Source organism: Dermacentor silvarum, chromosome 6 (assembly GCF_013339745.2).
Source record: "Dermacentor silvarum isolate Dsil-2018 chromosome 6, BIME_Dsil_1.4, whole genome shotgun sequence".
NCBI classification, from domain to species: Eukaryota; Metazoa; Arthropoda; class Arachnida; order Ixodida; family Ixodidae; genus Dermacentor; species Dermacentor silvarum.
The window spans coordinates 56,140,594-56,163,294 of record NC_051159.1 but is presented as its reverse complement, the minus strand read 5'-3'; the positions used below and the strand labels follow the sequence as shown (position 1 = coordinate 56,163,294).

The 22,701-nt window shown below is 45.9% G+C and overlaps 1 protein-coding gene across 2 annotated transcripts; it reads right to left on the bottom strand.

Annotated features, from left to right (window-relative positions):
* Positions 1-735: 735 nt before the first annotated feature.
* LOC119455033 (uncharacterized) lies at positions 736-22,391 on the bottom strand. 2 transcript variants are annotated; one of them, XM_049668610.1, is made up of 3 exons: positions 22,351-22,391; positions 2,092-2,411; positions 736-822 (listed from the first exon to the last, which is right to left on the bottom strand). In XM_049668610.1, exons 1-2 carry the CDS (start codon positions 22,360-22,362, stop codon positions 2,094-2,096), a joined length of 330 nt encoding a protein of 109 aa, XP_049524567.1. In that variant the 5' UTR covers positions 22,363-22,391; the 3' UTR covers positions 736-822; positions 2,092-2,093. The 2 variants fall into 2 exon arrangements, with proteins under 2 accessions (XP_049524567.1, XP_049524566.1); XM_049668609.1 differs by lacking the exon at positions 22,351-22,391 and adding an exon at positions 4,452-4,527.
* Positions 22,392-22,701: the final 310 nt, after the last annotated feature.

The following is a 22,701-nucleotide window of genomic DNA, read 5'->3' as shown; positions in this document are numbered from 1 at the left end:
CTCTTTAGCATTGCGCCTCCAGTGCAAGCTACGAAATTTTTTTCTTATCAGTTAAAATAATGCTTGACTCTGAGGTGTAAGGAGAAATATAGAACCTGAAACCGGTGAATTGAACACCTAAGAATAACACGTACACACAATGTGGGCCCTATTGAATTGTCACTACATCAGCCTTCGTCTTCATGCCTGGCTCATTTTTATCGATACGTATGCGATGTAAGAGGTCGTTTTGGGAACGTGCGGAAGTATTTCGAGAACATAAAATTTGACAACATAGACAATAGTTTAGCCCTGAGCCCGTGTTAGAACGCGGACACCGCAATTGACAATCGAAATTGCGTTCTCACGTTAAGCAGCGTAACACCATGCACCTAGTACGTGTGAGAAATCGGCACAAACGTTTTTATTTAGAGTTGTTGACCCAGTGAACGTAATTGCATTTTTTGAAAAGGAGAGACATCAAACAATGATGAGCCACCTATTAAATTATACTGCATTCAAAATGGCGCTTATATGGACCACTTGGTACACACTTGGGGAAAGGAAGTGCGCTTTTGAGCCGTACAAGGAGTGGTGACATACACAGCGTTGGTGTGCATCGTCTCTTGTTGTCCTGTTGAAAAATGTATTTATTCGCCCAAACCGCAGTTAGGTACTGCGCTCTGCTATTCTAACCTTTATACCTACAGTTTTCTTTTTTTTTCGAATTGAGACAGGTCACAGCAAGAGTTAGTCGGTGGAAGTCATTTATTCCAATCTAAATACATGTTTTGTACACTTTGACTGTCTTTTCCTTGAGTTGTCTTCTGCAGCGAAGTTACACTGAAATTAAGTAAGAAAGAGTTCGAATGAGCATCCATAAGTTCTACCATATGCACTGGCTTTTATTTGTCATTCGTACGCAACATGTATAGCGATTAACAACATGCCATATCTCACGGTACTGTAGGGGCTATAGTTTCGGATAAAGAAAGTAATTGCTGCAGCAATTGCAAGTGTCCCTTCCAGTAACGTATAAGTTGTCGCGGTCTTAGCTACATCACCTCCTGCATTCATATGCATCTGCCTTTTATGGCACTTTACAGAGACAAAAAAAAAGAAAACATAAGCCTTGCGGCGACCATTGGCGCGTACGAGGCCGAGATCGTAAGCAATTTGACATAAAAATTCTAAACTAAGCTGAGTATTTTCACGAGGCACAGGAGGGTAATTTACTTCTGAACTTTCAAATAAGATTGCCCTCAAATTTATTAAGAAGTAATTAAACAGAACAATGGATATTTAAAATGGCGATGAACTTTCGTGAGTACTGCCAGTCTCTCAAACAGAAATCTTATCTTCGTCAGCGACATTTGTGCGATGATATATTTTATTCATCGGATACTTTGTACCTATCAATATCAAATAAGATAAACATTATCACAATGCTACCTCTATACATGGTGATTTGGGGCGATGGTTGGCATGAGTCCTGTAAAATAGCGCATGGCTAGCGGTAAGATCGTGCCTGCGCTGAGGTGCAAAGTTTTGTAACTGACAGACAAATTCGCCACGTGTATTTTGCAAAGCCATCTCCGCTAACATTGGTAGCGTCCCATTCTTTTGCGTACTTGCATGAGTAGCAATCGATGCATACTAAAGTGCTACATAGTTTTCGCTTTACTTAGCATTTTAGCATTTTTCATTGGGTTTGCCCAAGTGCTCTATAATTCTTAGAATTATATGTTCTATAGAACGTGTTGAATACGTTCTCGAACTATTTTTTCAAACTATAATTATTTGCACTTCAAAAATTCAAGCTTTTCTCGTAAGTTACTACACATTGATCTACCGCATGATGGTTTAGTTGATCAAGTACTGACGGCAAATAATTATTGAAGAGGGGTTGGAGATGAGCACGTCGCTGCTGCGGTTTCCACGCGATAAAAATTTCGAAAGAGAAGCTCGCTCTTGAATTGATATTTACAGCTCTCAGGTATTTTTGACAAGCGGGGTTGAGAGTTTTTCAGATGAAGGTAGTCACTGCATTCCTACTGCTGTAAAGCATCTCATAAATGCAGCCTGCGAAATATAAACATATAAAACACGTACTCTTAGCCTAGAAGGCCATGTCCACCCAAGTGACCGCCGTGACCTCCTCCGTAACTTCCAGCGTAGGAGCCAGCGTAAGAGCCACTGTAGGCGCCACCATGGCCGCCACCAAGACCACCGCCAAGGCCACCAAGGCCACCACCGTAGCCTCCAAGGCCACCGCCGTAGCCGCCAAGGCCACCGCCGTAGCCTCCAAGGCCACCGCCGTAGCCGCCAAGGCCACCACCATGGCCCAGACCAATGCCCCGTCCGAGTCCTCCGCCGAAACCGCCGGCGAGGACCGTCGATACGGCGAGGCAAAGGACGAAAGCAACGGCCAGCTGCGAAGTGACGCGTCAAGTAGGCTTAACCTTATCAGAATAAACTTACCAAGCAAGTCGACGTCCACAACTTTCGGCAGCCTACTACAACCTTATCCTGCTAAAGCCCGTTTAACAATACATTGCACAGTGCCTTCAACTTTTTTTCGATATACACTGAGTGGTGATTACGCTAAATACTCATTCTGTGTTTGGCGTGCGGTGTATATGTAACTGTAAAGAAGGGGTTTACTCACATTCTTGTCATCTCCTTTCGAGAAATTTGACACTCAATTTATCTAAACCGCTGCGTCGTCCTAGATGGACGAAAGCAACCTTGAGGTGTGTTTACAAATCGCTGCGATTGCGTGAAAATAGAAAATACTGGATGGGACAGCAAGATGGCAATGTACTACACGTAGTTCCATCTTCATCTCTGCGTTTAATCAACGAGATGCAGTTTTTACCATTGTAAACATGAGAAAATGATGGAGATACGACGTAGACGGAGACGCTACTTTTGGTATCTAACGGTGGAATTAAAATTTTAAAAAATGTTTTTCAAGCTCATAACATACCAGCAGACAATAAAAACCACTTTGATAAGCGATTATGGCCCATAGTTCTGTTCGGGTCTCAGGAGGTTGTGGCCTTATCATAGGACCTTGCTTCCCTACGACGTTGTGATTATTATAGCATTTACATTTCTGTTTTCCAAGTTCGATTCAGTTCGTCCTGCTTCAACAAGCATTCGTATTCACAACTGTTATTTGGTAAAGAGTGTAGCAATGCGACACGCGCACTTCTCCACACACAGTAGGCTCTACCTTTACGGCGCACCACAATTACAGGAAATGCCCAAGAGCGTCAGCCCCGTAGATCGTGTTTTGTGTTACAGTGGTTCACACCAATTAACACGTGTTTCGACTCGCATAACAGAGCTAAAAGTTTGTGTTTTCTATTTGAATCCAATATGAGTTTTGCATGTTCACCGAATTGCGTATTGTGGCTGAAGACATGTTGTACAGTTAAAGAGCTTAGATCATGCGGTGTACAGTTCTTTTTTTTTCAATTCACGTGCACAAATTTACAATACATCCATAAATCACCATTAGCATGTGTTAATCTCTTTGCTTCGCTTTTCTCACTGAATAGGCGATTTGGATGAAAAGTCGTAATTTTAGAACACCTAATTGGTTATGCAATGCCCCTGGCAGTTATACTGAGCATAGAATGAAAATGTGCGCCAGTGGAATGTGCGCCTAAACTTGCGGAGTCGGCAGAATTTGACAGCTGATCTCTCCCACGGCCTAATTCCTTTTAAACTTCTGGCTCTATTAAAATTTATCTCATGCCTTTGAATAGAAAGCTTCTTCTAAGAAACACTGGTAGTGAATTAGAGCCTGAATAAAAGCGAACTTGTACTTGGTGTGCCTCATGCTTTGCTCGGAAGGCAATGATAGCGCACCGACTGGGTAAGAAGGCGGTATTGGCTCATTACTGGTTGAAGTTATCACACGAGTCAATTGGTTACACGCACGTGCAGCCGTTGGTAAAAGCACGCGCAATATGCGAATAAATGACCTGACTTCACAAATAAAATCTGTCAAAATCAAGCAAGAGTGGTTATCTGCAAAGAGACCGACCAATTTTTCGATCGCGATGTACTGACACACGACAACGTTAGCGTTGTGGACACAAGAGCGTCAATACTCTGGATTGTTCATGCTAGGCATAATAGTGATTCCGTTGTTAGTGAAAATACAACCGACTGGTCGCATTCAGGATGGCCCAAACAATGGCGCACTGTTCTCGCCCGGGGTCATAACTTGCCTTCGCCTAATCCAATCTGTCACAAAATTCTCCGAGGGCAAAACAAATATCGCATAAAACAATATGGTCTAAAAAGAACAGCGATTGAAAGCCCGCCGGAATACAGGACATGTCAAGCGAAAAAGTGCTGAGGCTTGCAGTATTACTAAGCTTTCACCCAATCCAACTTCCTAGTGATTAAAAGTCACATTGTCCAGCTGCATGCAATAAAACGTCAGTCATCCTCACCAGAGTCCTCATGATCGGTGTGTGTCTTCGCGTTAGGCGACGGAAAAGTGTTGTCTAGTGAGCACCTCTGAAGGCCTTTTATACTCAAGTTAGCTTAGTTAGGCATGCCTGATTAGCATAACGTCCGCTCACGTACCTTGAAGCTTCGCTCAGTTCTTTCTTTTCATTTGTCTTTACATAAGAGCTTTGTCGAGCACCCCACTTTAAAGTACAAGTAAACGTGATCAACTGCACAGTCCGCCTTTTCACTTTCTCCCTTTTGTCTAGTGTTTCTTTCTAACAGCACGTAAAGCCCATTAAACACGTTTATCTATTCGTTGGCTGTGTTAAGAAGACGTGGATGTAACCGCCGTACCTGAACGAAACAGGCACGAGAACTGGATTTTATGTTGCTTATGCAAGTGGTACAATCTGTGATAACGCGCCGAATTCCTGAAATAGCAGCACTGATTTCCGCAGCTAGTGGGTTCCTGCCACGAATACCCAGTTCAGGACAAATGCGTAAAACCATATAAGTACACTCTGGAAATGTGTAAGGCGGTCATTCCAGTAACGATTCACAGTTTTATATGAACGCGCGAGGAAATATACAGAAAGCAAATCAACATATATTTTGTATTCCGAGTTGTAGGTGCGAAGTATATTTTGCTCAAGGGCTCTTCTCTAAATACACAACAATGAGACATCCATTCTCCCCGCAACCACTGCACAACATTTGATGGGGTTTGTCGCATTTCAAAGAAAAGTTAAAAACGAGTGATTTCCGAAACCATATTTTTATCTGGAATGCAAATGTTTTATCAGACAGACAATGAACTGCATTATTGCTTTATTAGAAATTTTTACAAATTGCTAAATAAAAAAACGAAACAATTTGGTTTACAACTCTGTAATTCAGCAGTAAAAAGTGAAATCACAATTCTGCACAATTAACATAAGATCACATCATAAATCAACAAAGATTATGTGTTTTACGCCGCTCAGGTGTATACCTCTAATTTGTAAGTAGGATTCTAAATATAGCTTTGTAAGCATTCTGCCACCTTCACGTAATCTGTAAATGTATATAGCAGCTTTGTCCGCTTTAAATACTTTAGCAGATGCAGTTCACAGTGCTATCTGATTTTGGTTCAAAGTTTTATATTTACTAACTACGTGCTTCTAATTCTCCCGACTTACACATTTTCGGCAAATGTAAAATTTCCAAGGCTTTAATAGAATATTCAATGCCCACAGTCACTACAACCTTACCTTCCTTTTAAAACTAACAAATTTCTTTCGAATCAGTTCATTGGTAGTCACATTAAAGCATTGGGCCGTTTTACATGTACTTGAATCGTGGCATCGCAGTTGACCTCGCGCTAAAGCTTCTATTAATAGCAAACTAAAATATTGGCAGTATTGCAATTCGACGCCAAGTTATTTCTTGTAAAATATCTTACTGAAGCTACACTCTTAGTTAATACCGGCTTAAAACAACGCATGCAACGCTCAAAGTAGATCAGTTTCGATGCTTATAAATGGGTCACTAAAAGTGGCCTACTGCTTATGCTGCCTATTTGTTGCGGCTCTTGATATTCAGCCCGCATTTCAACGGCCCTATCCGTTGTAGAGTGGGCTGCTTGAAAAACGACACGCATGACACCAAATTCTTATGCGGTATTTCAGATGAAATCTGACCGGCTTATTAAGGGGCTCAAATATTATGCGGCTGAAGGTCATGCGGCCCAATGGGCATTATTTTATGAGAAAAAAAATATAGGCAGGTGCCTCCCCGAATTGTTTTGCGCGTGTTTTCATACGCATAGCGTAACCACATTATAGAAAATTGATAACTGTCATCAGACAAACATTTAGACACAAACACAAACATGGCAACAAAGGGAAATCAAACCCGGGTACATCGACTCACAACCAAACACCCTAACCACTACACCACATCACCACGCCAGCACAGATGACTCGCAGAGCTATTAGTAGAAATACATTTGAGCGTTTGAGGCTTTCGTATTATGAGGATTGTTCACCTTCGGCGGCCGTGTGTGGTATACATATAGTTTGTGTAACTGCTGCCGATGCTTATGTGGTCGTTGATAGTACAGATCTAATTAAATGAGAAGCCGTATACGACTACCGCTTTCAACACCTGTCATGTGGGGCGAAATGGCTAAAAGGGGTAAGAAAAAGGAGCATGAGAGCGGCACGAAATGAAATACTGCTCCGCCAGGCGAATGTTGTTCTTCAATGTTTTGCCGTTATGCGGCGGATTGTTCGTTGCAGTTGCTGTTTAACCGTGAACGTGGCTTTGTCAAAGAAACTTTCATACTCGTTCACAAGGTTCAGTTAAAAATGATACACGGCCAACATGCGCACCTGCAACTAACGATATATAACTGCACTTGATTCGAAGGTGTGCTGCGTCGACAGTACAACGGCAATACGGCTCCGCCATTCTGAGATGTCGAATGAGCGGGCTGGATTTTGCCAGTACATCTAAGTTTGCTGAACCGACAAATATTTCTGTTCCCTTCCGCTGGCCGCAACACAGATGTAAGATTGACATATATAGCCCTTGTGAGAACGAGAAGAATGCCGCTCTATTATAGTTATTGATTCAGTGTTTATGTTGAAGTAGCAAGGCGCGTCGGTATCTCCATTCGGGAGGCTACCGTATCTCTATTGCAAATATCGGAAGCTTCGCTGCTTTGCACATGCTAGCTTGTTTTCACCTCTTTACCTGCAGGCGCATGTGACGTTGGGATTAGCTACTGCAGCCGTACCTGCAGTGCCGTCGAGGTTAAAGGAAGTACGGGAGGAAAGAAATAAAGAGTGGTTAAAGATTTTATATTGTTGGACTCAGCACCCCGAAACTGCTGTGAATTATGACGGACGCAGTAATGGAGAGCTCCGGATTAATTCTGACCACTTGGGTTGATTTAACGTGCACCCAAAGAATGATACAAGCATTTCTGTATTTCCATCGGAATGCGAATGGCACAGCCGAAACGCTAAAGCCACCGATTTACTGTGGCGACTTTCGTCGAAAGAACGATTGAGCTATTTGAAAATGTGTAACCAGGCGGGATTTTGCCGTCGTGTCAAAGCTGACAACCGCTCCATTCCTAGCCTTGCAAGTCGATGGCTCCGACGCAAAGTCGACCTGGAATAACCACGATTTGCCCAACGTGTCTTGTGCTGCATTTGTATGATCTGCACCACCGCAATGAGCACTTTCTTCTTTCCGGAATGCAAGCAATTCTTCATGCGCAAGACGAGCCGTATTCTTGCACAAACTACTTTCAGTTATGCCAATATCAAAGAAAGAACACCGTGTCCACTGTATTAAAGTGCATGCGCTGTATCAAGTGGGCATGATGCTATTGTGCTGCATGGCAGGCAAGTTAAGGTGTGTCAGGAAGTGGTTGCAAGCAGGTGAGATGGACTGTAAGCTTGCATACCTAATTATCTCGAACGCGAGATCAAATTCGGATATAGGTGTCGTGCATCTTAAGTGTATCTGCCTTCGTTATATCAACTGCGCCCTATATACTCAGTGATTAAAAGCATAAGCTTTCCTCCCACCACCTCAAGTATTCTTTAGGGGAATGACCACTTCATCTGTGCACGTGATCGGAAAGCATGCTCTACATTCATGCAGATGTAGACACAGAACATATTTTTCAAAGCAGCATGATTTATTTACAATACATGAAAGTGCCCATCATTGTTTCGGTGTAGCTTTTTAACACAGAGTGAGGATTTATATACCAAGCTAGGAAAGTAAAAAGCAAGAAACAAACTGCAACAGGAAATACACAAGCAGATTGGAAGTGTTCGTGCCTACAGATTTTAAAATGAGCAACAAGCATGAACTTCCAAGGACATTATGCCGTTGTGAGCAATAAAAGTTGGGCCTCTCAGTTGCTCATTTTCTCGTTCAATAAAACGAGTTTTGTTTATAACGAAAATTATCGAAAATAGCAGATAAGTACAATTTCAGGAACAGAACGCACATAGGTCGTAAACTGGCTGTAAGGTTACACTTTCTATATTTAATTAGGTATGCAAACAGCTAAGTGCTGGTAGATATCTATGATGAAAAGATATCTATCCATGACTAACACGAAAAAAAAACGAAAGAATGAAAGTGCTGAACGAATACATACGTATTGAATTGAACTCTTCTGAGAGCCAAGAAAAATATTTAATATTTTGTCCTGCGGAGCACACTTCGTGTACATGTCGCAGTGTTTGGGTGAATCCAGAGAGATCCAAATGAATGTTTTTATGTGTACATTATAAATAAGTGAAAAAAAAGCCTTTTCAAATATGTATTTTACTTTGACATAATTGCTTCTTCATCGCAGACACATCAGATATACTTTGTACATGTTCAGAATTATTTACCCTGTTGAATTGTGGACCTCTGGGTGGTCTTCATACCTGGAAGGAAAAAGAAACTGTTTCACCGTGGCCCTATTCGGGCTATCTTTTCTTCAATAGTTGTTCAGGGCCAATATAGCAGTGATATTGCACGAAACAGGTTTCAATGTTAACCATAATCTTCTGTGGCTGCGAGATAACGATGCGAAGTATTTTACGTGACTGCTCTCGTTGTGGTATGGATAGACAACCAAACTCGGCTGCGCTTAATTGCACCTTTTGGGTGAGAGAACCACCGCCCAGACTCTGCTCAACACCCTTGCGTTGCCTTGTTACTTAATATGCAGGCTGTCGCTGTAGTACACTATATCACAAAAATGCACACACATTGTTTTCCTTTTCATTTTAACTTTTGGACCTCCTGTTTCCTTCCATTCCTTTTAAACCCTTTCTACAGCACAGAGTGTGTTGCTTGTATTTGCACTAGCTAACCGGCATGTCTGCCTCTCTCTGTTCCTGCTTCCTCCAAGAGCAGATGTCAGTATTATAAAACTAGGTGTCCATGATTTACTACGGGAAGCAGAACAATCTACATCAACTACTTCACATGTCCATAATTCATGAGAGATTATGAACGCCATGCATTTGTGTCTGACCTTTGAAGTTACAGCATTGTATTTGAAATTTCACTGGCATTATTAGCGTCAAAGTCCACCCCTACTTAATCTGAATAAAATGAGCGCGAACGTAGTGTAAACAATGTAATCAAGTCATGGCAATAGACGAACATGCGTAATCCTTGAGCAAGCCACCAAAGCGAGAAAAATACGTTCAGCGGCATTCTCCACGTTATGCACAGATTTCACATATACTTGGCATATTCGAAATCAACTCAATGTGCTTGGGCTTATAGTTTATTTCAGCGTCATATTTCTTCACACTTGCAGGTAATAACTAATTGGCCCACATTGTCAGCTGGCACTCAAGGACATTCCTTGATGGATCTTCCACTTACTGGCATTCAACTGCACTTGCGTTCGTTTACACTCACCTAAACTCGGTGACTTCCCAATCTTGTGAAATCAGCAGAAATGAGTGAGAGGGCTCCCGAATGTGTGTCTACCTGTGTTTATATTGTTACGTGTGGAAAGACACAAGAAAGGCTATTTACAATATATTTACACTGGAATCAAACCGCCAGGCCGACACTTTGCTCGCGCCAAAAGCCCAGACACACTTCATCGTCTTTCTCGCGGCGGCTTGTCTCTTGAGCATCTCTAGATGATATTGTAATACCACCCCCCTCCCCCCCCCCCCTGCGGCAAAAGCGCCGTCACGGTGCTGTTAAATATCCAAGGTGCTTGGAGAGGTGTAGGGTTTGAGTCGGGCGACGTGGCCAATATCACTGGTTGTCACAGCGGAGGACGTAGTGGGCGTGGCCAGAATGATCTCATAGGTGACGTCGGTCACTTGGCGGAGCACGCGATATGGGCCTGTGTAACAAGAGAGCAGTTTTTCAGAAAGGCCAACTTTACGCGATGGTGACCAAAGCAACACGAGGGTGCCCGGCGCAAAATGCACATCATGGTGACAGAGGTCATAGCGTTGCTTCTGTTTGTCTTGAGACACTCGCAGACGAGCACGTGCAAGTTGGCGAGCATGGTCAGCACGGGCGATTGCATCACGGGCATAAGCGCTAGTTGAAGGTGTAGTGGACGGAAGCAGAGTGTCTAGTGGTAGCGTCGGTTCTCGGCCATACAAGAGGTAAAACGGGGAAAAGCCAGCAGTTTCAAGACGGGAGAGTTGTACGCAAAGGTAATGTAAGGTAGAGCCAGGTCCCAGTCACGGTGGTCGGCTGAAACGTATTTAGATAGCATGTCTGTAAGGGTGCGGTTCAAATGTTCAGTGAGGCCGTTCGTTTGTGGGTGGTAGGAGGTGGTAATTTTGTGCTGTATTGAGCAGGCACGCATGATGTCGTCAATGACTTTGGACAAAAACGTACGGCCACGGTCGGTGAGCATTTGACGCGGAGCACCATGCATCAAAATAATATCGTGTAGGAGGAAGTCCGCAACATCAGTAGCGCAACTGGTCGGAAGAGCGCGTGTTATGGCGTAGCGGGTGGCGTAGTCCGCAACGACGGCAAGCCACTTGTTGCCTGATATAGATTCCGGAAATGGGCCGAGAAGGTCTAAGCCGACACGATGGAAGGGCTCGGCAGGGATGTCGAGCGGCTGCAGGTAACCAGCGGGGAGCTGGGAAGGCTTCTTGCGTCGTTGGCAAAGTTCACAAGCGGCGACGTAACGCCGTACGGAACGTGCAAGGCCCGGCCAGAAAAAACGGCGACGTACTCGGTCATAGGTTCGAGATACGCCAAGGTGTCCTGCCATTGGAGCGTCATGAAGCTCTTCTAGAACGGTTGAGCGGAGGTGTTTAGGCACGACAAGTAGGAACTCAGAGCCGGTCGGATGAAGGTTTCGACGGTATAGAGTACCGTCGCGGAGGACGAAGAGGCGTAAAGTAGCATCGGCCGGAGCGTGTTCAAAACGGTCGATGAGTGCTCTGATGTAGGCATCACGACGTTGCTCGTCGGCGAAATTAAGGAGCTTCGATACTGAGAAAACGCAAGCAGCACTGTCAATATTGGAGGAGTCAGAGTCGTCAACAGGGTAACGCGACAAGCTGTCAGCGTCTTGGTGCAGGCGGCCAGACTTGTAGACCACGGAATAAGAAAACTCTTGTAGCCTCAAAGCCGATCGACCAAGCCGGCCTGTAGGATCTTTTAGCGATGATAGCCAGCAGAGGGCATGATGGTCAGTGACTACGGAGAAAGGACGACCGTAAAGGTAAGGCCGGGATTTCGCAACTGCCCAGACTACAGCAAGGCATTCCCTTTGCGTAATGGAATAGTTGCGCTCCGATGGTGATAGAAGACGGCTTGCATAAGCAATAACGCAATCCTGGCCACGCTGACGCTGGGCTAAGACGGCACCGACGCCATGACCGCTGGCATCTGTACGCAATTCTGTACGGGCATCAGGGTCGAAGTGGGCGAGAATGGGTGGTGAGGTGAGAAGAGTGACGAGACGAGAGAAGGCGGCGGCTTCTGAAGTACCCCACAAAAATTGTATGCCTTTCTTCAACAGATTAGTGAGGGGTCTAGCAATTGCCGCAAAATCTTGAACAAAACGACGAAAGTACGAGCATAGCCCAACAAAACTGCGAACATCTGCTGGCTGTCTTCGGAACCGGGAAGTCTCGGACAGCGCGAGTTTTGTCGGGATCAGGTTCAACATAGGCTAATGACTTTGTACTCCGGAAGCGTCGACGAGATGGCCCAGAACCGTAATTTGGCGGCGGCCAAAACGACATTTGGACGAGTTTAGTTGCAGCTTCGCCTTTCGAAATACGTCAAGTATAGTTGTTAGACGCTCAAGGTGAGTGTCGAACGTTGGTGAGAAGAAGATGACGTCGTCGAGGTAACAGAGACACGTGGACCATTTAAAACCCTGGAGCAAGGAGTCCATCATACGCTCAAAGGTGGCAGGGGCATTGCATAATCCAAACGGCATTACTTTAAATTGGTATAGGCCATCAGGTGTTATAAACGCGGTTTTTTCTCTGTCCATATCGTCAACAGAAATCTGCCAGTATCCAGAGCGAAGATCAATACAAGAGAAATAGCTGGAACCATGAAGGCAGTCAAGGGCGTCGTCGATACGTGGGAGCGGGTAGACGTCCTTCTTAGTAATTTTGTTCAAATGACGGTAGTCTACACAGAAGCGCCACGTGCCGTCCTTCTTTTTAACCAACACCACAGGTGACGCCCAGGGACTCGAAGAAGGCTCAATGATTTCTTTATCTAGCATTTTGTTTACTTCATTTTGAATTATTCCACGTTCCGTCGCAGAACCTCGATATGGTCGTCGGTGAATGCGCGTAGCATCGCCAGTAGAAATCCGATGCTTGACCGCGAGCGCCTGGCCTAAAGGGCGATCGTCGAAGTCGAAAATATCTCGGTACGACGATAACACTTGGGAAAGGTCTTCAGCCTGCGCAGAGGACAGGTCTGCCGCAACCATTTTCTTTATGCTGGGATCGGCGCCCGAGGCTGGCGCGAGGGGCCCACCATGTTCGGAAGAACCATCGGTTGATAAAGCTGCCACTTGATGGTCGCCGAGACAATCAACCTTGGCAAGGCAAATACCTTGCGGGAGAATTTGCTTTGCCAATCCAAAGTTAAAGATAGGCATTCGAGTGCAGTTGTCATTTATAGTAAGAACACTGTGAGGCACGGTGACGTCATACTGTAGTGGAATGTCGGGCAGAGGAGTGACTAGGTACTCGCCATCAGGAACAGGTGGGGAAGACATCAGTTCAACATAGGCTAAAGACTTTGGCGGCAGGCGAATAAAGGCGGTGGGGCGTAAGCGGCACTGGGGTGCATCAGGAGGTTCTGCGAGAATCAGCAACTCAAGGCGAAGGGTACTGGCAGAGCAGTAAATAAGAGCAGAATGCGCGGAGAGAAAATCGAGGCCGAGAATTAGGTCGTGGGGGCAATGAGCAAGCACGGTGAAGAGTACAGGAGTGTGGCGGCCGGAGATGCTGACACGGGCCGTACACATGCCGACGATAGGGACAGTACCTCCATCCGCAACGCGGACGACGCGTGTCGACGCTGGGGTGAGGAGCTTTCTGAGTCATCGTCGGAAGGCAGCACTCATAATAGAAATATGGGCTCCGGTATCGATCAGTGCAGTGGCACTATAGCCGTCAACGTCAACGTCAAGAAGGTTTTGGTTCGTAAGCAACGTGAGCAGAGGATTTGAGGGCAGGGTCGACAACGCAGCTTCACCTCCAGAAGCTGCAGTGGCTAGTTTTCCGGCTGGATCCGGGAGGCGATGGGAGGCGAAGAAAAGCGACGGGGTTGGGGCGAACGAGATTGATGGCGTCGAGGGGAGGGCGAGCGGCTGTAGCGAAGGTTCGGAGCTGGGGCATCTGCGGCAGCGGGTTCATGGCGGGTAGCATAAGGAACAGTAGGTCGAAAGGTACGGGAATAAGCGTCGGCGTACGTCCGAGCAGGTGGTGGCCATCGGTTGCGGCAGTGACGAGCGACGTGGCCGATGCGACAGCAGTGGAAGCAGATCGGCCCGTCATCAGGGGTACGCCATTCGGACGGGTTGCGGTATGGAGCAGAAAATGACTGCCGGGGACGAGGAGGGCAGCTAGAGAACTGGTGAACGCTGGGTTGAGTCATTGAACACACGGAGTTCAGACCCATGTTCTCAAATTCCTGTCGTACGAAGGCCTGAATCACTGCAATCGTGGCTGCAGGCGGATCGGGAGGCGTCGCGGAGAAGGCTGCTGAACAGGTGGCCTCAAGCTCGCGGCGAACAATACGGGTTACGTCGTCACAGATGGTCGTCTGACGAGGTCGACCCTTACATGTCGACGTAGCAGCAGTGTTTGGTAGCCGCGTGATGTGGTGAGAGATACGGCGGCTCTTAGCCTGTTCAAGGCGACGGCATTTTTTAATGACGGCGTCGATATTCGAGACGTTGGCGAAAACAAGCAAATTGAAAGCGTCGTCGGCGATGCCCTTTAGCACAAGTGCCACTTTATCTGCTTCAGACATAGTGTCGTCCGCTTTGCGGCATAGAGCCAAAACGTCGAGGATGTATGAAACGTAGGGCTCCGTAGATGTCTGAACACGGGACGCAAGAGCCTTTCTCGCGGCAACCTTGCGCCCAATGGGGTCGCCGAACAGTTCCCGTAGCTTCTCTTTGAAACTGTCCCAACTGGTTAACTCATCTTCGTGCGTTTGGTGCCACACGCGTGGGGTGCCGCCGAGATAAAAGATGACATTGGCGAGCATAATCGTTGGGTCCCACCTATTATTAGCACTGGCGTACTCATAGAGCTTGAGCCATTCGTCAACGTCCTGTCCCTCCAGGCCAGAGAACACACCAGGGTCGCAATGTTGGGCAACCGTGACGATTGGAGCAGGCGGACGGGCCGAAGCCTTTGCAGACGCGGCCTCGTCACCGGGAGGCATGGTGACAAGCTCGATGCACCGACCACTTCGGAGTTCTGTGGCGAGGACGGGGATCGCAATCCACCACCAGAATGTTACGTGTGGAAAGACACACACGAAAGAGGCTATTTACAATATATTTACACCGGAATCAAACCGCCAGGCCGACACCTTGCTCGCACCAAAAGCCCAGACACACTTCATCGTCTTTCTCGCGGCGGCTCGTCTCTTGAGCATCTCTAGATGATATCGTAATAATATTATATCGCGTTTAATTGCTTCTGTGTCATCCACATGTGAGTAATATCTTAAAGATTTGTCTCTTTCTGACGCCCACGTCACTTTTGTGCAGGTAAAATATCAGCTAGCTCTTTCTTCATGTGCTTCATAATAAGCATATGAACTTTGCGCACTGCAATGAACAACCATTCTGGGCCTGATTCTTGCTTACTGGAGCTGTGCTCCACTTTATAATTGCATTTGAGAGCCGTGAGTACTGCTTTCTTTGGTGGCGTATGTAATAGCGTCGACCTCGCCTGATTTACTCATGCAGAGTAAGAAAATTAAATTAGGTGAGAATAAAACAAAATTGTAGAATTTTGATAATTCAAGAAACATTAGCCCATCAGAAAGGTCTTATTAAAGCCTAGCTTGCGGCTAGTGGGTACCTCATCAACAACACTGCATAGCAATCACTACAAAAAAAGCAAAATGACCAGCCATGTTGATATTGTTACGGGAAGTATTTATTTACCCGAAAATGGCTAGCGTTTGTCTAGTCAAGGCTGCACAGAGCGCACAGGTTCCAGCAGGTTTCAGTCCTCCAGAAGAGCCCCTGACTCAGACCCACTACAACGTCTTTGTCTTTGCCAATGCTCGTGACATTATCCCCAGCCGATGAAGCACCGTCCCGTTGTTTGTTGTGGTCAAAATGGGTTAACACAGTTGTAATTTTTGAGGCGGGAAACATGGACGATGTCACTTCGTGGTGTGGCAGTCGATGAGGTGGATGTCATGGGAGATATCTCATAGGTCACAGGAGTCACCTGGCGCGGTAGGGCCCGACGTACCGCGACATTAACTTTTCACAGAGGGCGATACGACGAGATGGGAGCCAGAGAAGGACGAGAGGGCCCGGTGAGAAATCAGTATCCCGCTGTCGACGATCATAAATTGCCTTTTGTGCGGTCTGCGATGACGAGAGCCGAGCGCGGGCTACTGTGCGCGCGACGAGCGCACGCGTGATGGCATCTTGCGCATAGGAAGTCGTGGACGGGGAGGCTGGATCAGAAGGGAGCAAGGTGTCAAAGGGTAGTAAGGGATGACGTACAAAGAGAAGATAGAAGGGTGAGTAGCCGGCAGTTTCATGACGCGATGAGTTGTTTGCAAATGTGACGAACGGAACGGTGGTCATCGGAAACATACATGGAAAGCATGTCGGTCAGTGTACGGTTTAGGCGTTCGGTGAGTCATTTGGTTTGAGGGTGATATGAAGTCGTGAAGTTGTGATGAGTAGCATACGATTGAAGTAGATCGTCAACCACACGAGACAGGAAGCAGCGACCGCGATCTGTGAGTAGGTGACGTGGAGCATCATGTTAGATAATCACGTAGTACAGTAGAAAGTCGCCTACGTCTGTGGCGCAGCTGGTTGGCAACGCTCGAGTAATTGCATATCGAGTGTTATAATCCGTAGTGACGGCAATTCATTTGTTGCCTTTCGTAGAAATTGGAAAAGGACCAAGCAAATCCAGGCCCACTCAATAAAACGGCTCGGTTAGAACTTCAATTGGCTGAAGGAGACCAGCAGGTTGAGTCGCAGGTTTCTTGCGAAGCTGACACAGGTCACAAGATGTTACGCAGCGGCTAACGCACCGATAAAGGCCCTTCCAGAAAAAAACGTCGTCGTATGCGATCATAAGTTCTCGAGACGCCTAAGTGCCCGGAAGTGGGGGCGCCATGAAACAGGACGAGGACATTCCTGCGCAGATGATACGGGACAACGAGCAAGAGTTCTGCGCCGTCGGGCTGCATGTTGCGGCGGTAAAGAACGTTGTCCTGAAGCAAGAACATGTTGAGTGAAGGGTCGATGGTGCCGGATTGCAGACGGTCAATAAGAGAGAGCAACGATGGATCTCTACGTTGTTCGTCGGCCACATGAATGAACTCTGTTATCGCCAAGACATCGGTGTCGGGGTCTGTTTCAGTTGAGTCGGGTGGTTCAACAGGATCGCGGGAGAGGCAGTCGGCGTCATTGTGTAACTTGCTAGATTTGTACACCACCAAGAATGTGTACTCCTGTAATCGTTATGCCCAAAGGCCGAGCCTCCTTGGGGGGTATTTAAGCGTTGAGAGCCAGCAGAGCACATGATGGTATGTAATGACCATGAACGGCGCTTCATATAGGTACGGACGGAGTTTCGCGAAAGCCCAGACGAGAGCTAGGCACTCCCGCTCAGTAATGGTGTAATTCTTTTTCGACTGTGACAGAAGACTACTGGTATACGCTATCAAAGGGTTGACTCCGTTCTGTGTTTGGGCGAGGATAGCACCAATGCCGTGGCCGTTTGCGTCGGTGCGACGTTCTGTTCTAGCAGCCGGGTCAAAATGAGCCAGCGCAGGTGGTGAGGTAAGGGCAGAAATCAACGACGCAAAGAAGTCGATTGGCCCGCGCCCCAAGAAAAGGCCGCATACTTTTTGAGTAGGCCCATGAGGGGTCGGGCAATGTCCGCGAAGTTGAGAACAAAGCGGCGTAAGCAGAAGCAGAGCCCAAGAAAGCTGCGTACTTCTTGCGTGGACCGTGCAACCGGGAAATCGCGCACGGCAGGGACCTTGTCAGGGTCCGGTTGCACAGCAGTAGCGTCGACTAGGTGTGCAAGTAATATATATATATATATATATATATATATATATATTGCTACGGGACTAATCTGATATTTAGAAATTACCACTATATACAAGGTTACAACAGTCACAAGCAGCGGCGACGGATGCGAGGCTGTCGCGAGCCTCTGGCAACTTCGTATCGAGAATTATATTTTAAGTCCCATTCAGAAGATATTTATTTCATTTATTACTTATTTCATTCCCAATACATTGTCCACAGAGCACTTAGTCAATAGGGCGTACGCTAAAGCACACTCTTTACTTCTCAAACGCTATTGATGATGTTTTGCGCAAATATCTTGAATAAAGATATCTGCATTTTAAATTTCCTCTATTATTGTTTCACTGCATACTCGAAACATCATTCTTATCAGTAATATTTATTTAGGGGTCTGATGTAAGCGGAGCAATATAGAACCCACAATTGTTGAATTGAACATCTCAGATTAAATCGTAGACACAATGTTGGCCCTGTTTAATTGTCACTACATCAGTTTTTGTCTTCAGGTATTACTCATTAATATTGATAAGTAGGCTATGCGATTTGAAAAGTATGCGTACTATTTCGACTACATAGGTTATTTTGGTTTAACACCCTATTCAGGGTACTCGTGTAGTTTGGCCATCTGTCCATTCCGCACACGGACACTTCAGCTGGCAATTAATACTGCGATCTCATGTTTAGTAGCGTAACACCGTAGCCACATAACCAAGGTGACAATTTCGACTTCCTCGATGCACCTACACGAGTTAGAAATTGATTTTCGTTTTGAAGTGTTAATCGAGGTAACGTAATTGCATTTTAGTAACAGGACAGGCACAATCCACTGATGAGCCACTTAAACAAAATATACAGCATTCCCGATGGCGCTTACATGAACCACTTGGTACACAATTGGGGGAAAAAACAGAGCTTTTAAGCCGTACGAGAAATGATGACATACACAGTTTTTTCGTGCATTGTCTCTTGTTCTGTTTAAAAATGCATTTCGTCACCCAAACAGCAGCTGGGTTTGGTGTTATGCCATTCTAGTCTTGGTACGTTCAGTTGCATTTTATTTCGGATCTAAACAGGACACAGAAAGAGTTAGTCGGTGGAGATTATTTATTCCAATACAAATACATATTTTCTACACATTGACTTTCTTTTCTTTGAGCTGTCTTCCGCAGCGAATTTACACTGAAATAAAGCAAAACAGGTTTCGAATGAGTATCGATAAGCTCTGTCATAAGCACTGTATTTTGTTTGTGACCGGTACGCACCATGTATTGCAATTAACATGCCATATCTCACTAGGGGCTATTGGTATGGATAAAGAAAGTGACAGCTGCATCATTTGCAATTGTCAGATCCGGTAATGTACAAGTAGCCGCGGTCTTAGCGACTCCACCTTCTGCGTCCATGTACTGACCACTAGCGCGCCAGGCAGAGTTGGTAATTTGACATAAAAAAGTGGCAGTTTCACCGAAAGGCGAAGCGTCGATTTCAATGGAAAACTGGTGAACAGCTATACAAAGTAAGGATAGTATTTTTCTCGGCCGTGTAAACTTGTAAGCATAGGCCTACTAACAAAAATGAACAAGCATGGTGTCACGCGCGCACAAGCAAACACGAACATATCTCACTCGATGACCGCGGAAAGTCGCCGTCAAACCGCTGGATTGAGGAATCGCGGCAGCAGCAGGGAGCGAATTCACTTTCATGCTGCGTCTCGCATCAACGCGAACTAAGCTGTGAAAACACAGCGCACTGAAGACTGTGTCCCCGACGCAGATCGCTTTCAATATGGGAGGGGAGGGCGCGTTCTACACCGGGCGGCCCGGGCGGGAGCACGCGGCATCCGGAGCCGCCCGGAGTAGAACGCGCCCTCCCCTCCCTACCGTTCCTCCGGAGGCCTGCGGAGCCTTCCGGCCTGGGCGGACACGCGCAGAACTACGCCTGGAGTGTCCATATAATTTCTATCGCCATAAAACTTCAACATGAAGCTCAATATTTGAACATGGCACCGGATGATACTGCTACTCAAGTTTAAAATAACCTAGTCCTATGATTTTGATATAAACGTTAATAGAGCAAACAATGGATATGTATATATATTTAAGATTGCCGTGAACTTTCCCGAGTATTGCCCATCTCCAAAAAAGGAACTCTGTCAACGACATTTGTGCGCTGATACAGTTAAGCGTCGGATACTTTGTGCCAAATGCCAAATACGATGAAGAATATCTCTATGCTACAATTATAAAGGGCCATTTGAGGCGATGGATGGTATGATTCTATTGAAATCGGGCAAGGAGAGAGGCAAGATGATGCCTACGCTGAGGTGTAAAGTTTTGCAACCGAAAGACAAATGTGCCACATGGTATTTTGCAAAGCCACCTCCGCTAACATTGGGTCTCGTCCGATTCTGTTACGTGCTAGCTTTAGTAGTAATCGGTACGTACTAAAGCGCTGCATAATGCCACAAGTACTGAAAAGCATTACTTTTCGTTTTACTTCGGCACGGGTTTCTCCATTGAGTTTGCTAAAATCTTCTATATTTCTTAAAAACATATGTTCTGCATGTTCTATAGAACTATAATTATGTTTTACAACTATGTTTTATAAACTGTAATTGTGTTGCACTTAAAAACAGAATCTTTTCTCGCAAGTCACTACACATTCCCCTACAGCATGGTGAGTTAATTCCGTGAAATACGGAGGGGACGTATTAATTGAAGATGGACCTGAAATGAGTACATCCCTGCTGCGGTTTCAATGCGATGGCAATCGCGCAAGAGAAACCATCTCTTGAATTGATATTTACCGCACTTTTCATGACAAATTGGGCTGAGATTTTTTAAAGAAGGAGACTCTTTGTATTCCTACTGCTATAAAGCATATGAAACACTGACACTAACACTTAGCCCAGAAGTCCATGTCCGCCGAAGCCACGGCCTCCTCCGTAACTTCCAGCGTAGGAACCAGCGTAAGAGCCACCGTAGCCGCCACCGTAGCCGCCACCAAGACCACCGCCAAGGCCACTACCGTATCCGAGGCCACCACCGTGGCCCAGACCAACGCCTCGCCCAAATCCTCCACCGAAACCAACGGCGAGGACCGTCGAGACGGCGAGGCAAAGGACAAAAGCAACGGCCAGCTGCGAAGTGACATGTTATGCAGGCTCAGCATTTTCAAAACTAACTTATCAAGCAACTGGTCATCTACACCCTTTCGGAAGCCTATTACAACATTATGGCCTTGTCGTTGCACTTTACTTTCCTACGACCATGTGATTAGCAGTGCCTTTAAATTTCGGTTTACACGGTCCGGTTGAGTTTCTCCTGCTCCACCAAGTTTTCGTATTTACAAATGTGCGCGGGTAACGCGTGTAGCAAAGCTACATGTGCACTTCTCCGCACTTAGTAGGCTCTCTGTGTACGTCGCAACATAATTACAAGAAATTCCCAACAGCGTCAGCCGCATAGTACGTATTTTGCGTTAAAGGGGTGCACACCGAATAACATGCGTTCACACTCGCACTGTGGAGATAAAATTTTGTGCTTTCTATCTGAATCCATTGGCAGCGATTTTTCTTGATTCATTATTAGTTTTGTACGTTTACAGAATTGCGTATTGTTGCTTCTGAAATACGGAAAAGTTAAAGAGCCGAGACCATGAGTAATGTGGTTATCTTAAGTTAACCTGCACAAACTTTATAATATATGCATGAATGACTACTATGACGTGTTAACCTCTTTGCTCCGTTTTTGATGGTCAATATGTGATTTGCACGAAACATTTTTACATCAGAACAATTCATTCGTTATAGAAGGCCACTGGCAGTTATATTGAGCATATAATGAAGCTGTGCGCCTCAACTTGCAGACTTCTCACATTTTGACAGCTCATCTCTCACTCAGCGTAATGCCCTGTAAACTGCTGCCTCTAGTCAAATCTGTCTCATGCTATTGAATAGAAAGCGTCCCTCAACAAACACTGGCTGGTACTTGGACATGAATAAAAGCCCACCTGTACATGATGTGCCTCACTGCCGTACTCGGAAGGCTATGACACCGCACCGGCTGGGTAAGAAGGCGGTGCTGGCCCATTACTGCTCAAGGTTGGCACCCGAGTCAATTAGGTACGCGAACGTAATTCCGATGACAAACGCGTGCACACTATGGAAATAAATGGTCTTATTTCGCAGAGAAAATCTGTCAGTATCAAACGACAGTGGTTCTCTGCAAGGAGGCAGGCAAATCAATCGATTCGAAATGTACTGGCACGCGACAACGTCAACGCTGCGGACACAAGAGCCCCAAAACTCTGAATTGTTCATGTTATGTGTAACAGCGATTCCGATGTTAAATGAAAACCCAGCCGACGTGTCGTATTCGAGATGGCCCAAACACTGGCGCCGAGGGCTAAATAAATATCGCATAAAACAATATGGTCCAAAAAGATCAGCGTGCGAAAGCCCGCCCAATACACGCCAAGTCAAGCGAAAAAGTGCCTGTGTTCACGTTGTTACTAAGCTTTAACCCAATCCTACTTCATAGTGATTAACAGTCGGATTGTCTAAATGCATGAGATAAAACGCCAGTGAGCCTCACCAGAGTCCTCATGTTCGGTGCGTGCCTTTTCCTCACGTTACACAACGGAAAAGTGTGGTCCTGTCAGCACCTCCGAAGGCCTTTTATACTCAAGTTAGCGTAGTAATGCCTGGCTGATTAGCATAACGGGCGCTGACGTACATTGACACGTCGCTCAGTTCTTTCTCTTCATTTATTTTCAACTTAAGAGCTTTGTCAAGTGCCCTGCTTGTAAAGTACAAGCTACACGTCATCACCTGCACAGCCTTCCATTTCACTTTCTCCCTTTTGTCTAATGTTTCTTTCTACTGCTCGTAATGCCCATTATACCCTTTTATCTATTCGTTGGTTGTGTTAAGAAGACGTCGATGT